The 16,257-nt window shown below is 41.8% G+C and overlaps 1 protein-coding gene across 9 annotated transcripts in view; it reads right to left on the bottom strand.

Moving 5' to 3' along the window:
- The window catches only part of LOC125741731 (RNA binding protein fox-1 homolog 1-like), a 440,599-nt gene that overhangs the window by 373,773 nt on the left and 50,569 nt on the right, over positions 1-16,257 (bottom strand). For all 9 annotated transcript variants that reach the window (XR_007397837.1, XR_007397838.1, XR_007397839.1 and 6 more), the window contains exon 2: positions 11,372-11,404. Coding sequence is in view for 6 of the 9 variants with exons in the window: in XM_049012998.1 (XP_048868955.1) it covers positions 11,372-11,404 (33 nt within the window). In the remaining 3 variants the exon portion in view is untranslated. The remainder of the gene's footprint in view (positions 1-11,371; positions 11,405-16,257) is intronic.

Here is a 16,257-nt window from a genome sequence, read left to right on the forward strand (position 1 = left end):
GTGTCCTCCGCCTTGCATGATTACAGCAGAGGAGAAAGGGGACGGTTACAGCCCATCTCCCATGAAGGACCATTAAATAATTATGCCTTTTAAATCAAATGAATTATTAACTTCTTCCTTTCGAATCTGAAGGTACTGATACATTTTAAGTCATGAACAAATAATATCAAACCCAAATTAAAAAGCTATTAAAACAGATATGGACTGCATTTCCACAAAGTTTATTACTGTAATAATGGATGCTTGCTATCAGCAACAGGACATAAATCAATACTCATTTTTAGCTCCCCCGCTCGTGTTGTCAAAGCACAATATTGGGCGGTTAATATTTTAATTATAGCATGAATTGGCATTAACGTCATACAATATGCAAAGCATAATTTCCTGAGACGATGGGCATGTCCATCTTACAGCATCATGATGTACATTATCGCATTTTAAGCTAACAGACGAAATATGTGCTTCATTTTAGGAATGTAAAGATGCATCAGTGCATTGTGATGAATCGATTATTATGGTAGCAACTCAATTGCACCGATTTGTAAAGTCAAAATCAGTTAGAATCAATCTGTAGGAGCAAAATCGTCCTTAAAGATTCTCCTATGCCAGGGTTGCATGCTTGAACACTCAGGTGCTACAGGTAGACATGCAGTTGCAGTTCCAGCATGCAAATTTCCAATATGTAGGATGGCAGGGAAATTCTCATTAGTATATACTGTATACTGTACAAGAAGCCGTACTTGACGATCTTTGTGCTACAATGCTTTTGGGAAACTCACCCTCATTATATTGTACAGAACACTCTCTGATGGCTAAGATAGTATTTGTGCTATGATGCTTTTGGGAAATGTTTCTATTTTGTAGCACATAAAGTCAATTCCTTTTACCAGCTATGGTAGCTATGGTCCAGACTCAGAAGTACCTAGCTAGGTATTTAAAAAGTAAGCCTTAGAAATGCATGACATATCGGTTATTGTATCGAACAATATTTGTTTAAAAAAAATAAAAATAAAATAAAAATCCAATATCGGCCCCATGTTTCAATTTTGGATCATATTTAAACTCGATATTCAAAGTTAACAGCACAGAGCTAAGGACAGTTAGTCATGTTGGCTTTTAATGCAATGCCAGCAACTAGGGCTATATTCATGGTGAGACCTGTAAGTAAAAACATGTGGGTCATCCTGGTAATGCCCAGAACGAAACCTTGTGTAGATGACCTGGTCCTGACTGTTACCCTCAACATGGGTAATTTCTCATTCAATTGCCCATATTTTCATTACATACCCATTCAGCAGAGATTTGAGGCCTGATGGTGGTAGTCAAAACGCCTATGTGTCTGAATGGAGTGCCTGCTTAGCAACCATGTTTGCTTGTTCATTACCAGGCACACTACAGTGACCTGAGATCCAACCAGAATAAATTCTGAAATTCCCTACATCAAGGACAGCGAGCTTGGTTCAAATCTTTAAACCCACTAGGTGATCTATTTTCAGTGCCGCAGTGCTTGAAGACAGGATTTCGGGTCCTTAAAAATTAAAGAGGCTTTCTGTTGCTCACTTTCAATATAGTCAAGTGCCAACAGAAGGGCACAGGCTTCAGCTGTAAAAACTGATGTCAATCAGTTCATATTCTGGTATTTGAATGTCAATACGCAGGTGTTTTAACACAACCGTGGTAGAGACACAGTCGTCAATTTTTTAACCTTCTGTGTATACTTGGACATGGAATGGAAATCTTTCCCTGATATTCCAAATATGCTTACAGTGAGTGTTTTGGTGAGTCTTTTTGTTCTTTAGTAGGTTCAGGATGACGTTCGGTTTCTTTAGGTCCAAGGGAGGGATGCTACAGGTGTGTATTTGGTCAAGGATGCCTCCAGGGGTCAATATTTAGGTTGCTTAGATGAGGCCTGATCCTTAGTCCCAAAAGATGAATGTACCGAGACCTGGACTCATATAAATTTGAATGTTTTGGCTAGACAACTGTAGAGCAGGCCGCACTGCATATCTTGAACCGTAGCTTAGTTGTATATTGCAGAGATCGTATCAGACGTCTGTTCTCAAGTAAGGGATCATTGGCATCTACATAAAAGCTCGGAACATGAAATGTCACAAAAAAGAAAACATGTGCCTCGATGATGAACAGTATCCAATCATTTTTTATAAGATTTCCTAGCTGAGCAATAAACAGTGCTCCTATAATCCAATTCTGAGGGTATCAGGACTCAGCATAAGCACTTAGAATGCAGACCATTCTGCACCCCATGTTGTTTTTGCCAAGGTAGAACATTTAACACATTCTGTCACCTCTTCTTCAAATTCTTCATAGGTGGGATTAAAGACAATCTACTCTGAAAAATAAGACCAAGGCACATTTGTCAAAATCACATTTGCCACACTATTCGTTTTAAAATAAAAAGGAATAACTGATAAAATACTTCTCTGAGGTACCTGTAAACCTGACAGGGTGTCACATACCTTAACTCTGAAATACCTATTAGATTAAAAGGTTGACATAAAGATGGGCAAATGCCCCCGACCCAATTGATCCAATTCCATAGTCTGCCGTACTTCTAAGTTGTATTGTAAGACTTTTCCAAGTAAAAAGAAAACTGAAACCACATTTTCTTTTTTTGATGAAAGCCTTACGCACATACATTTCCAAGGTGATGAGATATTCAGAAGTATGAAGCTAGCGACTTTCTTGTGCCTGAAACCACACTGATAATCACTGAGATGATGGTTAATCTCCTGGTACTAGACGAGTTTATCATTAACCATTCTTTCCATAGTTTAACATAGACAGCTATTCAAGGCTAATAGGTAGTAGTTATTTGGGTCAGAGGTACAATTACCGCTTCCTGAAAGGAAAGTGGAATATTTCCCAAAGACTAGTTAAAATACTTAAGGAGGACTGATAAAACAATATGAGGTAGAAGTTTTAGGAACTGGTGATAGATCTTGTCTGGTCCAACAGCAGTATCATTTGATTTATTCTAAAGGCCATAAAGACTCCATCATGGTTAAAGGCTGGCTATAGGGTTGCAAGTTTTGAGAGGAGAAATTAATTCTTTTTTTTCCCTGTCGACCTTGAAAAGCCTGAATTTCATGAAGGCAGTTCTCAATAGCAGTTCAGAGTTCTTTTCAAATATTTCTGCCTACTTCTCTGCTGTTTCTTCTTTCGTCATAAGTGGCGTGTCCTTATATTCAACATGCTTTGAAACGCAGTTCAGTTTCCTAACATCTTACGATCAGATACCAAACCATTTGAGGATAAGTCATATACATAGGGCCCTATTTGAACGATATGAAGCACACAATCTGATGCACATGGCGTAAGTTCTTTTAGGGCACGGCAAATCCACGTTTGTTAGTTTAGCAGCAGAAAAATAATCACAGCACCAGAAGTACAGTCCAAAAGGGTTGTACGTTAGCCATGAGTATGTTTGGGGCGTGCTACTCTTACTGTGGATTTGCCACGTAGTACAAAAGAGTGCTTCTCTACAGAGAAAATGGATCTACTTGTGTACAAAGTGAATACGAGTGCAGACCAACTACAGCAATAATAGAATTCTGCCACATCTCCCTGAGCTTTATAAATCAGAAGAATACTTACAGTAGTCCCCCCAGTATCTGCGGGTGATACATTCCAAGACATAAGCAGATAACAACGAACCATCTGTGGACCCCATATATAACGTAATTTTTATGTACATGCATATGCTTCATAAATTATGCACAGTAAGTTCCGACACTCAATACAGTAATATTAAAATACACTGGATTTTATTATATAGTAATCTCTGGAATTTTAAGATTAATTCTTGAAAGACAATTGTATCAATACAAAAATCATGCATCAACGGATGACAGAGCAAGGAAAATCATGCTTTTTATACCCCTCAAAGGATGAAGGAACAATGAAAAACATAGGCGACTGTCACACATTTTACAGGGAAGAATATTGTATCTTGTAGCTGAACAAAACAAGTAATGAAAAAAATATATGTGTTTGCAAAAATCTCAGCTTATTGTGGGTACTCACCAGTGTACATCCAGATCTTCACCAAGTTCGACCTCTGCAACACCTACAACCTGATCCAAATTCAAGCTGGAGATGAATCCATTGCCATGATGGGTCAGTTTGAGTATTTAATGATGCCTTACGGGTTCACTAACAGCCCTTACATCTTCCAGGCCTTCATGAGTGGGATCTTTGCTGACATGCTTAATAGGTTCTTGATCATTTATATTAACAATATCCTTGTGTATCCCTCCTCCAACCGAGGAACATATACTGTACAACATGTGGTACTGACTCCACAAAAATCACCTGTTCATCATAGGTGAGAAGTGTGAATTCCATCAAACTCTTTCAAGTTTTTCGTTTACAAGATCCATCCCTGGGGGTGGGAATAGATGAAAAGAAGGTAAAAGCTGTTCTGGACTGGCCTCAGCCCTGTAAGGTGAAGGAGCTCCAAATCAAATTTGCAAATTTGAATCTCCAGTTCATCCTGAAATTCAGCTTGGTGGCTTCCCCTCTCAATGCCCTGTTGGAAGGACAACGGACCACCTTCTGCTGGAACCAAGAAGTAGAGGAAGCACTCTGATGCCTCACGAATCTCTTCTGTTCCACACGAATCATTCAACAACCCGATCCAAAACTTCCCTTCATCGTGCTAGTGGACATCTCTGAGTTGGGATTGGGGACAGCATTTTCTAGGAATATAACCCCCGTGGAGTGGAACTAGGGTTCATCTTGCCTTTGAGGTATTCACAGACTATCCTAACTTAGAGTATATGAAATCTTCTAAATGTCTCAATCCAGAACAGGCCTAGTGGGTACTCCTTTTCTCCCCGTTATGAAGAACATCAATGCAGATGCCACGCCAGTTCACCCCTCCTGTCAAGCGTGAAGAACCTGCCCTTATCTTACCTGCATCCTGTTTCCTAAGTTCTGTGACTTGGGACCTGGACGACACTATCAAGAGGCCCAACGCAATGAGCCTGACAGATGGGCAGGTAAGGTGTCCCCTCCGCACTTCAGCCACCACACAGTGGGTGCACACTTCCATCAGCTCCTACCATCCTGGGGTTTCCAGCACCGTGCGTCTTCTGGTTCGACGGTACTGATGGCCCAGCTAGAGGAAAGAGGTGGAGGAGTTCATGCTCTCTTGCCTGGCCAGCACCTAACACAAGGCTGACGCCCGGAAACCTGCGGTCCTCCTCCAACCACTTCCCACACTTCCATGGGGATAGAATTTTCATCTTGCTCTACATTTCAAAACTGACATACCCCTTTCACACCAAGCCCTCACTGGAGCTGGTGCTGGTGCTTGGCCAGAGCTGGGCTGGAGTTCAAATCAGCCCCACCAAAAACCATCAGGCATTCACACTGCACTTGCTTCTGAAAGGGTAGAACTGTAACATCAGTGTGTGTGTCACTGTGGGAAGGCTCCTGTTTCAGAAATGAAGACACAAATGAAGGACTGTACGAGATGCAATGAACACAAGACTTTTTTGAATGTACTGCAAATGCTTACATTATTTTTAGCTTTATTTGTTATTGTTCCTGGGTTTAACCCAACATAGTTCACTCAGAAATGCATGTGTGTCCCGCGAGTCATTACTTAATAATTCCTGCGCTTCAGCACCAAGTACAAATGTTTGTGTGTTCCAGTTAAAAAGTGGGTCGCATGGCATTCATGGATGAACTGCGAGTCATGCATGGTACTACGCAGGGATGCACATAACTGTCATGCAAGTATGCATTTACCTTTAAACACGATACATGTGGAAATCGATTGTGGTAACAACGCAAATGCACATAAACGCTTGCATTGCTATGACAAGAAATTATATGCATTTTAACCTTTATACCGCAAATTAAGTACAAATTAGCATATAAAGATTAAAATGCATAATCATTTCTTGTCAACTCTTGTATACATTAATGACTACTTTGATAGGGAGAGTTAAGACAAGAAAATAATGCAACATTTTGGTAATCTTTTAATTCAGAAATATACAGACAATAAAGAAATACATAAATCTTTCAGGCGGAATAAATAACTATAAAAAGTGATGCTCCTGTCCATCTGCATTCTCTTCCCCTGTGTTAAAACCAGCACATGAAAGACAGGATAAGTACATTTTACTTAAATTACTGACATTTCAAGCAAGATAGAGTGTGAGTCTATTATTTTCATTGTTGTAACAGAGCCGATAACTGTACGTCAAATAATAATGGTAACTTATTAGTTGGCTAAGTTGTTGTTACAACACAGGTGCAACATACAAAACACAACCTAGGGTTTAACGATATGCTGTTTTGATTGATGGATCCTTGGAAGGCATCTGACATATGGAAAATGTAATTTCAAGTTCATAAGTAAATACGACAATAACAACTTACCCGATTCTTCCAAAGCAGCCGCGGAGTTCAATGCTCCAGTCACCCGCTTAGCAGGTCTGTTTCCAAACGCGGAGTCCATTATATTTGTTTTCAGGGCAGCCAGCACAGCTTTTACTTTGCTCTCTTTTCTACTTCCTGTATTCTTCTTCATTTTTTTAATCCACATTTCTTTTGCTGTCCCCTCTTATGACTCTAACCCCACCTACTGCCATCACACGATCCCAACTCTGGCCCAGTAATTGTTCAGGGTCGGAAAAATGAGCACCGGTCCGAACATATCAGCTCACACCCCGGTTTTTCTTTTGGTTTGAATGCAATGATCGGACTGGAATTTAGGTTTGGCACAGGCACCAGCCCTGGTTTGATGGGCTACCAGTGATATTTACCGTGCTTGACCCGATTTTGTGCAGGCTGATACCCCCTCTCATGCTCCACCGGACTGGCCAAAGACCTCCTCACCTGAGTCATTTAGTTTCAGAAGGCATCGTGTCTGATGTGGGGGAGCAGTTTGCTGCGAGGGTCTTGCATGGTTTTAACATCTCTCTCATTTTGCGCTCCAGCTACCATCCTCAGACTAACAGGGTGAGAGAGGACAAATTAGGAGATGATAAAGACCCTCCAGCTGCTGTGTGGCAACGATCCCACTCACTGGGCACGGTACCTACTCTAGGGAGAGTATGCACAGAAAACTCTATCCCCCAGCCTGAGACTAACCCATTGCAGTGTCCTAGGCTATCAGACACCCCTGTATTGCTGGGACTCTACACACAGCTCGGTTCTGGTAGAGGAAGACCCACTACCCACTAGAGCCTGAACAAACTATCCAGGAGGCTGAAACATCAAGCTGACTGTCATTGCCACCCTAGGCCTGTACCTCGACCTGGCCACACCTGGCACTGGCCCTGAGCCTGAGATACCTCCCACTCAGTGTGGGGTACTGCTGATCCATGTGGTTACTTACTGAGCGTTTCTACCTGCCTGCTGTGTTCCTGTCTGCTCCTGTTTACCCCGGATTGCCACGTTGTCTCTAGTCCTGTCCAGTGTCTTCCATGTAGGACTGACTTCCCCATCTTATCTGACCTTTTGCTCTGTGATCCTATGATGCTGTTTCTGTCTGCCTTGGTTTAAATAAAACCACTTGCTTGCTCAGCACCTGGATTTCTCCTGAGTTTTCTCTCACAACACTTATAGTCTGTATTCGCTTGGGACTTATGAACCTTTTCTTAAATTTTTTTTGGGACCACAGTAAACCACAGATAACTGAATGCATGGATGCAGGTGTGCCACTGTATTAATTAGCTAATTGATGTTTGAGCGCTGCTACATGTCCTCATGTGTAACAAGCAGTGTACATGCGCTGTGCACACGCCCATGTAAATGCATGTTACTTTCTTGATAAAGCACCCATTAAATAACACTGAAATACTGCGCCATTGATTTTAGACTAGGTTTTTGTTAATCAGTAGAGCAATTGCATTCCCCTACCTCAAAATAGCAATGCACCAACAAAGCACCTGACATACCTATGGTACCTTAGATGGGTGCATGTACATTTGCTATGTAACCAATGTGGGCACCAAACGGGAAAATGAAAACTCCATTGGTCTCATGCTAGGAAAGACACTTTTGTCACTGGTGCCACTTTGCATGGGGTATAAAATAGGACTCATTGTGCCTCCAGCTTCCCTTTTGGTTACATTAATAATCCTATAAGCTTGTGACTTATATATTTTGTACTTTGCGAGGTTTTTAGTTGTTGGTTGTCTAAAGAAAATCCTTTCTTGCAAAGCTTGGACTGCCTTCTGGCATCCATCATTGAACCACTTGAGTTAATTGATGTTTTAGGGACAATTTCATTGGCTATTGAAATTGGAATATCATTCAATATCTTGATCTGTACATAACCGCTCACAATGAAGTGTTTTGAAGGCAAACCAGTCTACTTTTGTCAGCTGTCATCTCTCTAAGTACTGTTTCTTAGCTTCTCCTTCGTGGGTTTTGATCAATGGTCATTCCCACAAAGATCTGCCCGCACTTTTACAAGAAATTTCAAGTAGTTACTGAACTTGGCAGAGAGGAAGATCCACTGCCCCCTCTGTTTCATGCATTGTCTATAAATAAGCACAAGATCCATCATTCAACAAACATAAATCACGATTTTCAATCATTTTTTCAACTAACTTACCCTTCGTGTTGTGATTTGATCTACTCAATAGCAAATTACAGCCATTAAAGTTTTCTATAAGAATAAAATGGGATGGCACCTTATTAACAAGATTATCCAACTCCTGGTGAGTTAAAGATAAATCAAGGGGAATATAGGGAACAGATTGTGATGGCTTTATGTAAGGTGAGATAGACTGCCGTGACCCGTAAATTGCTGTTAACTGAATTGCAGCTATGAATTAAGTCTCTTATTAGGTTCGTTGTACCACCTGCAGCACAAATGCAGTTCAGACCAAAGTTATTGAAAATTGCTAAACTTTTTTTAAAGAAACTGAATTATTTGGTACCATGTGCGTTTCCTGGAGACAGAGGGCAAAAGGATTTAAAATGTTGGTCAATTGCTGAAGTTCAGCAGAATTGACCATGACAATTCCACTGGACAATTTATAGACATCAGGTGGGTAAAACTGGCCCTTGTCCCCTAGCATTGCCTTTCAGGGAATGACTACAGCTAATGCAAAGTAACATCACTCATTCCAATTTCCCTTAATTGTGGAGTCTTTGAACTATCATCCTGACCTGCTTTTGTTGTAGGTGTGTTTTCTTTTTGCTTCGCATATTAGACAGGTTTTACTCTGCCAGATGATTAGGAGACTGTCTGGACTGTGCATGGTCTGAGTCAGTCAGGGTTTAAGATCGTTTAGCCTTAGCTAAGGAGAGGAACTCCTACCAATTGATTAAGATTTATCTCCGGTAACCCAGGTCTAGTCTGTCTGGCACTCACACTCACATTGACGTTTTGGTGCAGAGGCAAAAGTTTTTGTTAGGTTAAAAGATGTAAATATCCCAGCCAGTTCTTGAGTCTCAGTGCATCTCACTTCTTCATACACTTGATCTGTTGTGTTGCCTTTTCTTTGATCACACAGGGCATTCCCTTGAAGAGACTTTATGATCACCACCACAAGTGCAGCATTTATACTGTAGGAACCACAGCATTTCTCAGGGATCATCTTCCTCCACTGACATGGATCACATCTCATGGTCCATTCACTTCTCCATTCGTCGCCTCTTATTAACGGCAAAGAGGTGTTAGGAACCTATTTTAAACTGGGCTCCCACGGGAAGGTATAGTGCAGTCTTAATAATAACCACACTTTATTGATCCCTTGTGAGGAATTTCTCTTTTTGCCTACCCCCATCTTGCTCTCCGTGATTCACAGACACAGATGTAGTTGAGAGTAAGCTTAGCTGTGTAGGGCAGTCACCTGCAGTGGAGCTATGGGTTAAGGGCCTTGCTCACGGGCCCACAACGGTTACTATTCTCCCCAGGCTGGGCTCAAATCTGTGACATTCCAATCACAGGAACAGGCTTACCCTGCTGAGCCTTCTTCAGCCAATCGCAGCTAGAAGGAAAGTTTCCCATATGCATACAAACCCCTAGCAAGGGGGGTTAAAGGGTTGCTAACTCTTTGCCCAAAGAGTGACCCTGGCACTACAGAGGGTAGGAGCATGCCACTGTTCCCTTCACAAGCTACCACAAAAAAGTGGGTTTTGTGCCATACCCAACATAAGAACTACAACAATGGAGATGATCGCGTTGGACAATCAGCCAGTTTCCATAGTAGTGGATGAGGGATTTCGCCGGCTCATTCACAGCTTATGCCGACCTGTTATGCTGACATGTTTCATCATTAGATCTGGCCTGCAGATTGGGCTTTCATTTTCCACACAATAAGAAACATGTCAGTCTACTAATCTGGGGCAGACAGCTCAGCAAGCAGGAGTGAGCCAAATATCCAGGTGAAATGAGTATCCAGTACAAATAATGTCTTTCCGAAGGCAACTGTCATCTACACACTATTGATAGATATCCCTGTCTGTCTTCAGCATTTCTTTTCGTTTTCTCATTGGACTTCAAAAAAAACAACAATGCTCATTGGCTGCAACTCATTCTGTCCCTCCCACATAACCATTAACTTTACACAATATTTTCCCTGAGAAGGAGAAAGTCTAAGGGATTATAAAGTTATAAGGGAATATCCACAAAACTCCAGGTTACACATCCAATATTAAGCCGTGCCCATTCTGGATTCAGATACAGGTAGTCCTGAACTCGCTCATCCCCTGAGCAAGTTTCACTGCCGGCAACCATCCCCCCACTGCCCTCTCACTTGGCAAGTGGCTCGCAGAGTAGCCAGTTATTAGTATCAGTGGTATTAAACAAATATTATTTTGGTTATTAATACTGGTCAAAATTTCCACATAGGTACACAACTACTTAACCGTAGTAAAAGCAGCCAATCTGGTAGAGCTTCCTCTATGTCTGTTTTTTTCTTCTTCTGTACAGTAGTTGGCCTTTTTGACAATTTATGCTATCTTGTTCTTCCTATTTAATAACAACAATAAAAATGTATGATGTGAGATTGTACTTTCTTTGAATTCCATCAGTCATGTATAATTCAGTTCTCATTCTCATATTTGTGAATTTTCAGTGAAAGTAAAAAAGGTAGTATGAGTTTAGGTTCTGAAAATAATCAAATCACATAATGGCAGAAAAAAAATATAAAGATGATTTCTGATGCATCAAATAATCGTAATCAAATGGCCTTGGGGCCAATGATTTACATCCCTTTAAAAAAAAAAAAAAAACTCCCTCATCAATAAATGCTTTTTTGAACCAACATTAGAATTTCATGGTTAAAAATAATATTATATCTGTGTTTGTTAATGATGAAAACACTATCAGTTATTCAAATAAAGGAAATGCAGGAAAGTAATTCTCCAAACTCACCTTATCACTGCTGGCGGCTACATTGACCAGCATCTGAAAGAAATGGAATGTAACTCAGATAAGGAATTCTATCATGAAGTTATCAAAGGTTTTGTAAATTTAGTTAACTGAAACACTTTACAGTATGATCGATGCACTACATGGATAACCACAGGATGTACGCTTTGAAAATGAATAGAAAACAAGCAGGGCAGTGGGTCCCGAGGACCGAGTTTGAGAACCACTGGACTAGCAGAAAGTGAGGAAGGTAGTAGATGGAGATGTGTGTGCTCTTAAAGCACGGTTTGAATTTCATTTGATATGATTCCAAGATCCACAAGCAGAACAAGCAGGTTCTGACCAGCACCAAAACATAAGTCAGTATCAAAACACAGGCCAAGTTCAAAATAAACACAAGTAATACAATCCAATTCACATACAGAAACCCTTCTTTATGAAACTCTGTGTAAATTCCATCATTAAAAAAATATATATGAAAGAAAACAGAAGATTCTGTACACCCAAAAAATTCATATTTATAAACCTTATGTCACGATCCACGGCACGGGTAATGCACACAGGCAGGCAGGTAGGCAGGAAACAGGCAGGGCAAGCGTAATCGGGGAAAACGGGGATTTATTGGGGAAGGTAAGGGCAGGACGGAACACTGGCATTGACAACATCAATGACGGACCAGGGACACAGGCAAGACTTGGACTTAGACAGAACTGATCAAAAATAACTAGACGCAGCTGGGTACGATCAGGGAAGCACACGTGGATAATCAGGGGGGTGTGGCACACACGAGGATCGTACGAGCTGGGTATGACACCTTACATATTGCACTCACCTAACTGTTTGCAGTGCCTCTAGTCTCCCCTACTTTGACTAATCCACTGTTTATTTCCTCTACCCCTCCTGGGCTGTGCTACCTGGAGACCCAAAAATTCAAGATTTTGCATACCCTGCTGCCTGCGACACCTCTACTAGCTGTGACGTACTTCCGGCCTGCCTGCCCTTCTGCCTGTGATGTCTCTCCTGCCTGTCTTGCTACTGAACCACTGTTCATCTTGCCATCAGAAGAAGCACAAGCACCTACCTGCTTGCCATCACCTGCCTGCCCCCCCCCCCACACTGAGATTCTGACTACAGTATGTAAATTAGGATTTCAGCATCTTGTTCATTTGACTTCCTCTGCCGGCCCCTGGAGGATGGACTCCCCCTTTGAGTCTGGTTCTTCCAAAGGTTTCTTCCGACTAGGGAGTTTTTCCTTGCCACTGTCGCCTTTGGCTTGCTCACTGGGGGCTTTGGGCAAGATTAATGCAAAGCATTTTGAGACAATGTAACATTGTGAAAAGGTGCTATATAAATAAAATTGAGTTGAATTTAATTGAACTCTGGTGTACACACATATGGACCCAATGTCCCCTTGATAAATTGAAATCTTGCAAATCTTGCATGTGTACACAAGCCTGAGATCCTGCCCAGTTACCACCCACAAATAATCATAAACAGGGCCGTAGTCAGGATTTTTTAAATCCCAAGGTCAATAGTGTTAGTCCTTCCTATGTATGCCCTGTAATGGATTGTGGTTATTGGAGTTATTGGACCTGACCTCAGTGTCCTCAGTTGTTGGTACCTGCATGACCATAAATGTTCAATGCAAAAAAACTGCATGCTCAGCTCGCATAAAATGCAAATCTGTCCATTCTTTTTGCAGTCCTACATAGGCAAGTCAAAGCAAGCTTATTTATATAGCAAAATTTCAAACACAGGTCAGTCAGAATGCTGTACATTAAAATAAGATTGAATAAAAGTAATCATTAAACACAATAACTGTAAACAGAAACACAAGAATAATTTGTGCTGGGTAGAGGCATTATAAAATGTTATATTTGGGTGCCGACGAGATGTGAAATCAACACTGAAATACAGCAAGTTTTTGAAAGAACAGGCTGCATACCTCACTGAGGTTTTACTTCACAGAGGTCCTGATACACCCTTGGGCTAACTAGACGATAGGCAACAGGCATGGCTAATATTCAGGCGGGCAGGGCATGGAATGAATCACAATCAGAAAACTTTTATTATTCCAGAGGATAACAGACAATATGCAGTACCACAGGCAACAATCTCTGTATATCCTGTAAAAATGGTAATAAATGAATAGGTGGTGAATATGACAATAAGTACAGAAATATTGCACTAGAAAGATAAACAAACAGATATTGATAAGGTAATGCACATGTGCCCTGGGTGATTCCCAGGTTATACAGTCTGAATGCTGTTGGATGGAACGAATTCCTGAGGCATTTGGTGGAGCATTTAATGTTGTGTAATTTATAGCTGAATGTCCTCTTCTGTCTTCTATGAGTGGCGCTGTCCATAATCAACCAAAGTCTGGACAGCATCCTCCTGTCTGCCGCAGTTTCGATAGTGTCCAGTTCCTCTCGTAGAGCTGACCCAGCCAGAGGAGCAACCAGAGACTGTGATCTTCTCAGGTACACTACCAGTTCCTTCTTCTTATAAATGTTAGGTTGTACATGATTCCGGTTGTACCAGTTAACGAAGTTGTCCACCACCCTTCTGTTCTTTGTCATGTCTCCATCACAGCTGAAGAGTGCAGAGTCATCTGAGTATTTCAGGAGATTGCTGAGCTAGTGTTGTGCTTGAAGCTAGTGGTACAGAGCGGTGAAGAGAAAGGGAGAAAGCACTGATCCCTGCTGCTCTCCTACAGTATGAGGCTCAGCACCTTCTCAGCCACACTACCTTGAAGACAAACATACTGTGGGCATCTGGTCAGATAGTCCATAATCCATGCACCACCAGAGCGTCCACCTGCATAGCCAACAGCTTACTCCCAAGCAAGACTGGATGGATGGTATTGAAGGCATCAGAGAGATTGAAAAACATGATCCACACAGTACCTTCTGGCTTGTCCAGGTGGGAGTAGGCATGGTGCAGCATGTAGATAATGGCGTCTTCCTGGTAGCCGAATTGAAAGGGACCAAGTGACAACCTATCCAGTGGCCTAGTATTTCCAGGACCAGCTTCTCAAAGGTCATAATCAAATGGGGCACTGGAATGTGCCTTTTTTGGCACGGGGACAGTTTTCCACAGTGTCAGCATCTTCTTCAGTCTGAGGCTCAAGTTAAATATGCTCTGCAGTACTCCGCAGGGCTGGGAGGTGCAGATCGCCCTATGACTGATGCCGTCAGGACCGGCTGCTTTTCCTGGATAGAATATGCACAGGTCTCTGTTCACTTTGGACATGATGGGACAGCAGGTGACAGATGTAGGTATAGGACAGAGAGCCAGAGTAGTGGAGGGAAGGGGACTCTTAGCCACTTCAGTCTGGGTGGAGAGATGACAGGAGAGATGAGGTGCTGATAGCTGTAATAAGTGGGGGAGGGAAGTACTAGGAGCAGTAGTGCTGGTAGTGGTGGGGCAGCTCTAGGGTTCAACAGAGGCGAACGGTCAGATCTGTCAAAGTACAGCTTAAATTCGTTGACTCTATCCATGTTGCCCTCTGTCAGCTGGCTATTGGTCTTTCAGCCAGTGATGGTCTTCATGTCCCTTCAAACCTCTCTGATCTTGACTGATAGCTCCCTCCGTACCCTCTTTGCCCCATCCTTGTTGCTTGGACCTGAATGTTTTCTTCTTATTATTAAGAAGGGCATTGATGTCTTTCATCATTTGACCCAGGAATTATTGTTTGGGAAATAGAATACAGACTTTTTGGGAATGATGTTGTCAGCACAGAACTTGATATAGTCTGTGAGACAGAAAACCTCCCCGTTGGTTGCTTCAAAGCAGTCCTGCAGAACTATGAAGGTCTCCTCTGATCACGTCTATACAGCCTTTGTAGTGATTGGCTGCCTGTGCACCAGTGACTTATATCCTGAATGGAGGTATACCAGGTTGTGATCTGATATTCCAAGGGGTGGAAGGCAGTCAAACTGTATGAATCCTCTTCCTTCTTTTACGACAGTCCACACATACGGGGTGTTTCATCTACAGTCTTGCGATGACTGTTTGAGTAATGTCCCACATTGCTGCCGTTGTTTTGTCTGAGGAAACATTTCTTGTCCCACGAGAACCAGTTTTGTATTTGTCAGTACACTGACAGAAAACCTGACTTAAAACCTTATCCATGTAACTTTCAAAATATATACCTGTAAACAATGTACACATTGCACAGTGTTTTCTGCTATAAAACCGACAATTTGTAGACACCCTCAGATTGACCTTAAAGAAATAGTAGGAATTTTTTATCTGTCCTATGTATGTGGACATCCCTTCCACTTATTGAGTTCAGCAGTTTCTTCTACACTCATTGTTAGCAGGTGCACAAACTAGAGCCATGAAAATCTCAGACAATCACTGGTAGTAGAATGGGTCATACTGAAGGGCCATTGAATGTGGTACCATCATAGGATGCATCCATTGCATCAAATCAGGTCATAAATATCCTGCCCTTTCATACCAGCGCTAGGCTACTGTTAACTCTGTTATTGTATAGTGGAAGCATCTAGGAGCATCCACAACTCAGCCATGTAGAGGTAGGACATGCAAACTGGCAGGGCAGGAGTGTTGAAGCATGTGTCACGTAAAAATAACCTTTTCACAATTGAGACAATAGATTCAGGGCATTTATGTGTCTCAAAAAGTACGGCCAGTGTGAGAAATGTCCATTGGTAGGTTTATCGATTGAGTTTCCATGGCCAAGCCGCTATTCGCAGCGCAACAGGTGTAAAGCATACTGCCATTGGACTGTGGAGCAATCGAAATGCATGCTCTGGAGTGTCGAATCACTTATTACTATCTGCCAGTCTGATGGATGAATTTTGACTTGGAAGATTAGTGCACAATGCCAAATATTAGGTTTAATCTAGGCTCCTTAGTTC

Source organism: Brienomyrus brachyistius, chromosome 5 (genome assembly GCF_023856365.1).
Source record: "Brienomyrus brachyistius isolate T26 chromosome 5, BBRACH_0.4, whole genome shotgun sequence".
Classification (NCBI taxonomy): domain Eukaryota; kingdom Metazoa; phylum Chordata; class Actinopteri; order Osteoglossiformes; family Mormyridae; genus Brienomyrus; species Brienomyrus brachyistius.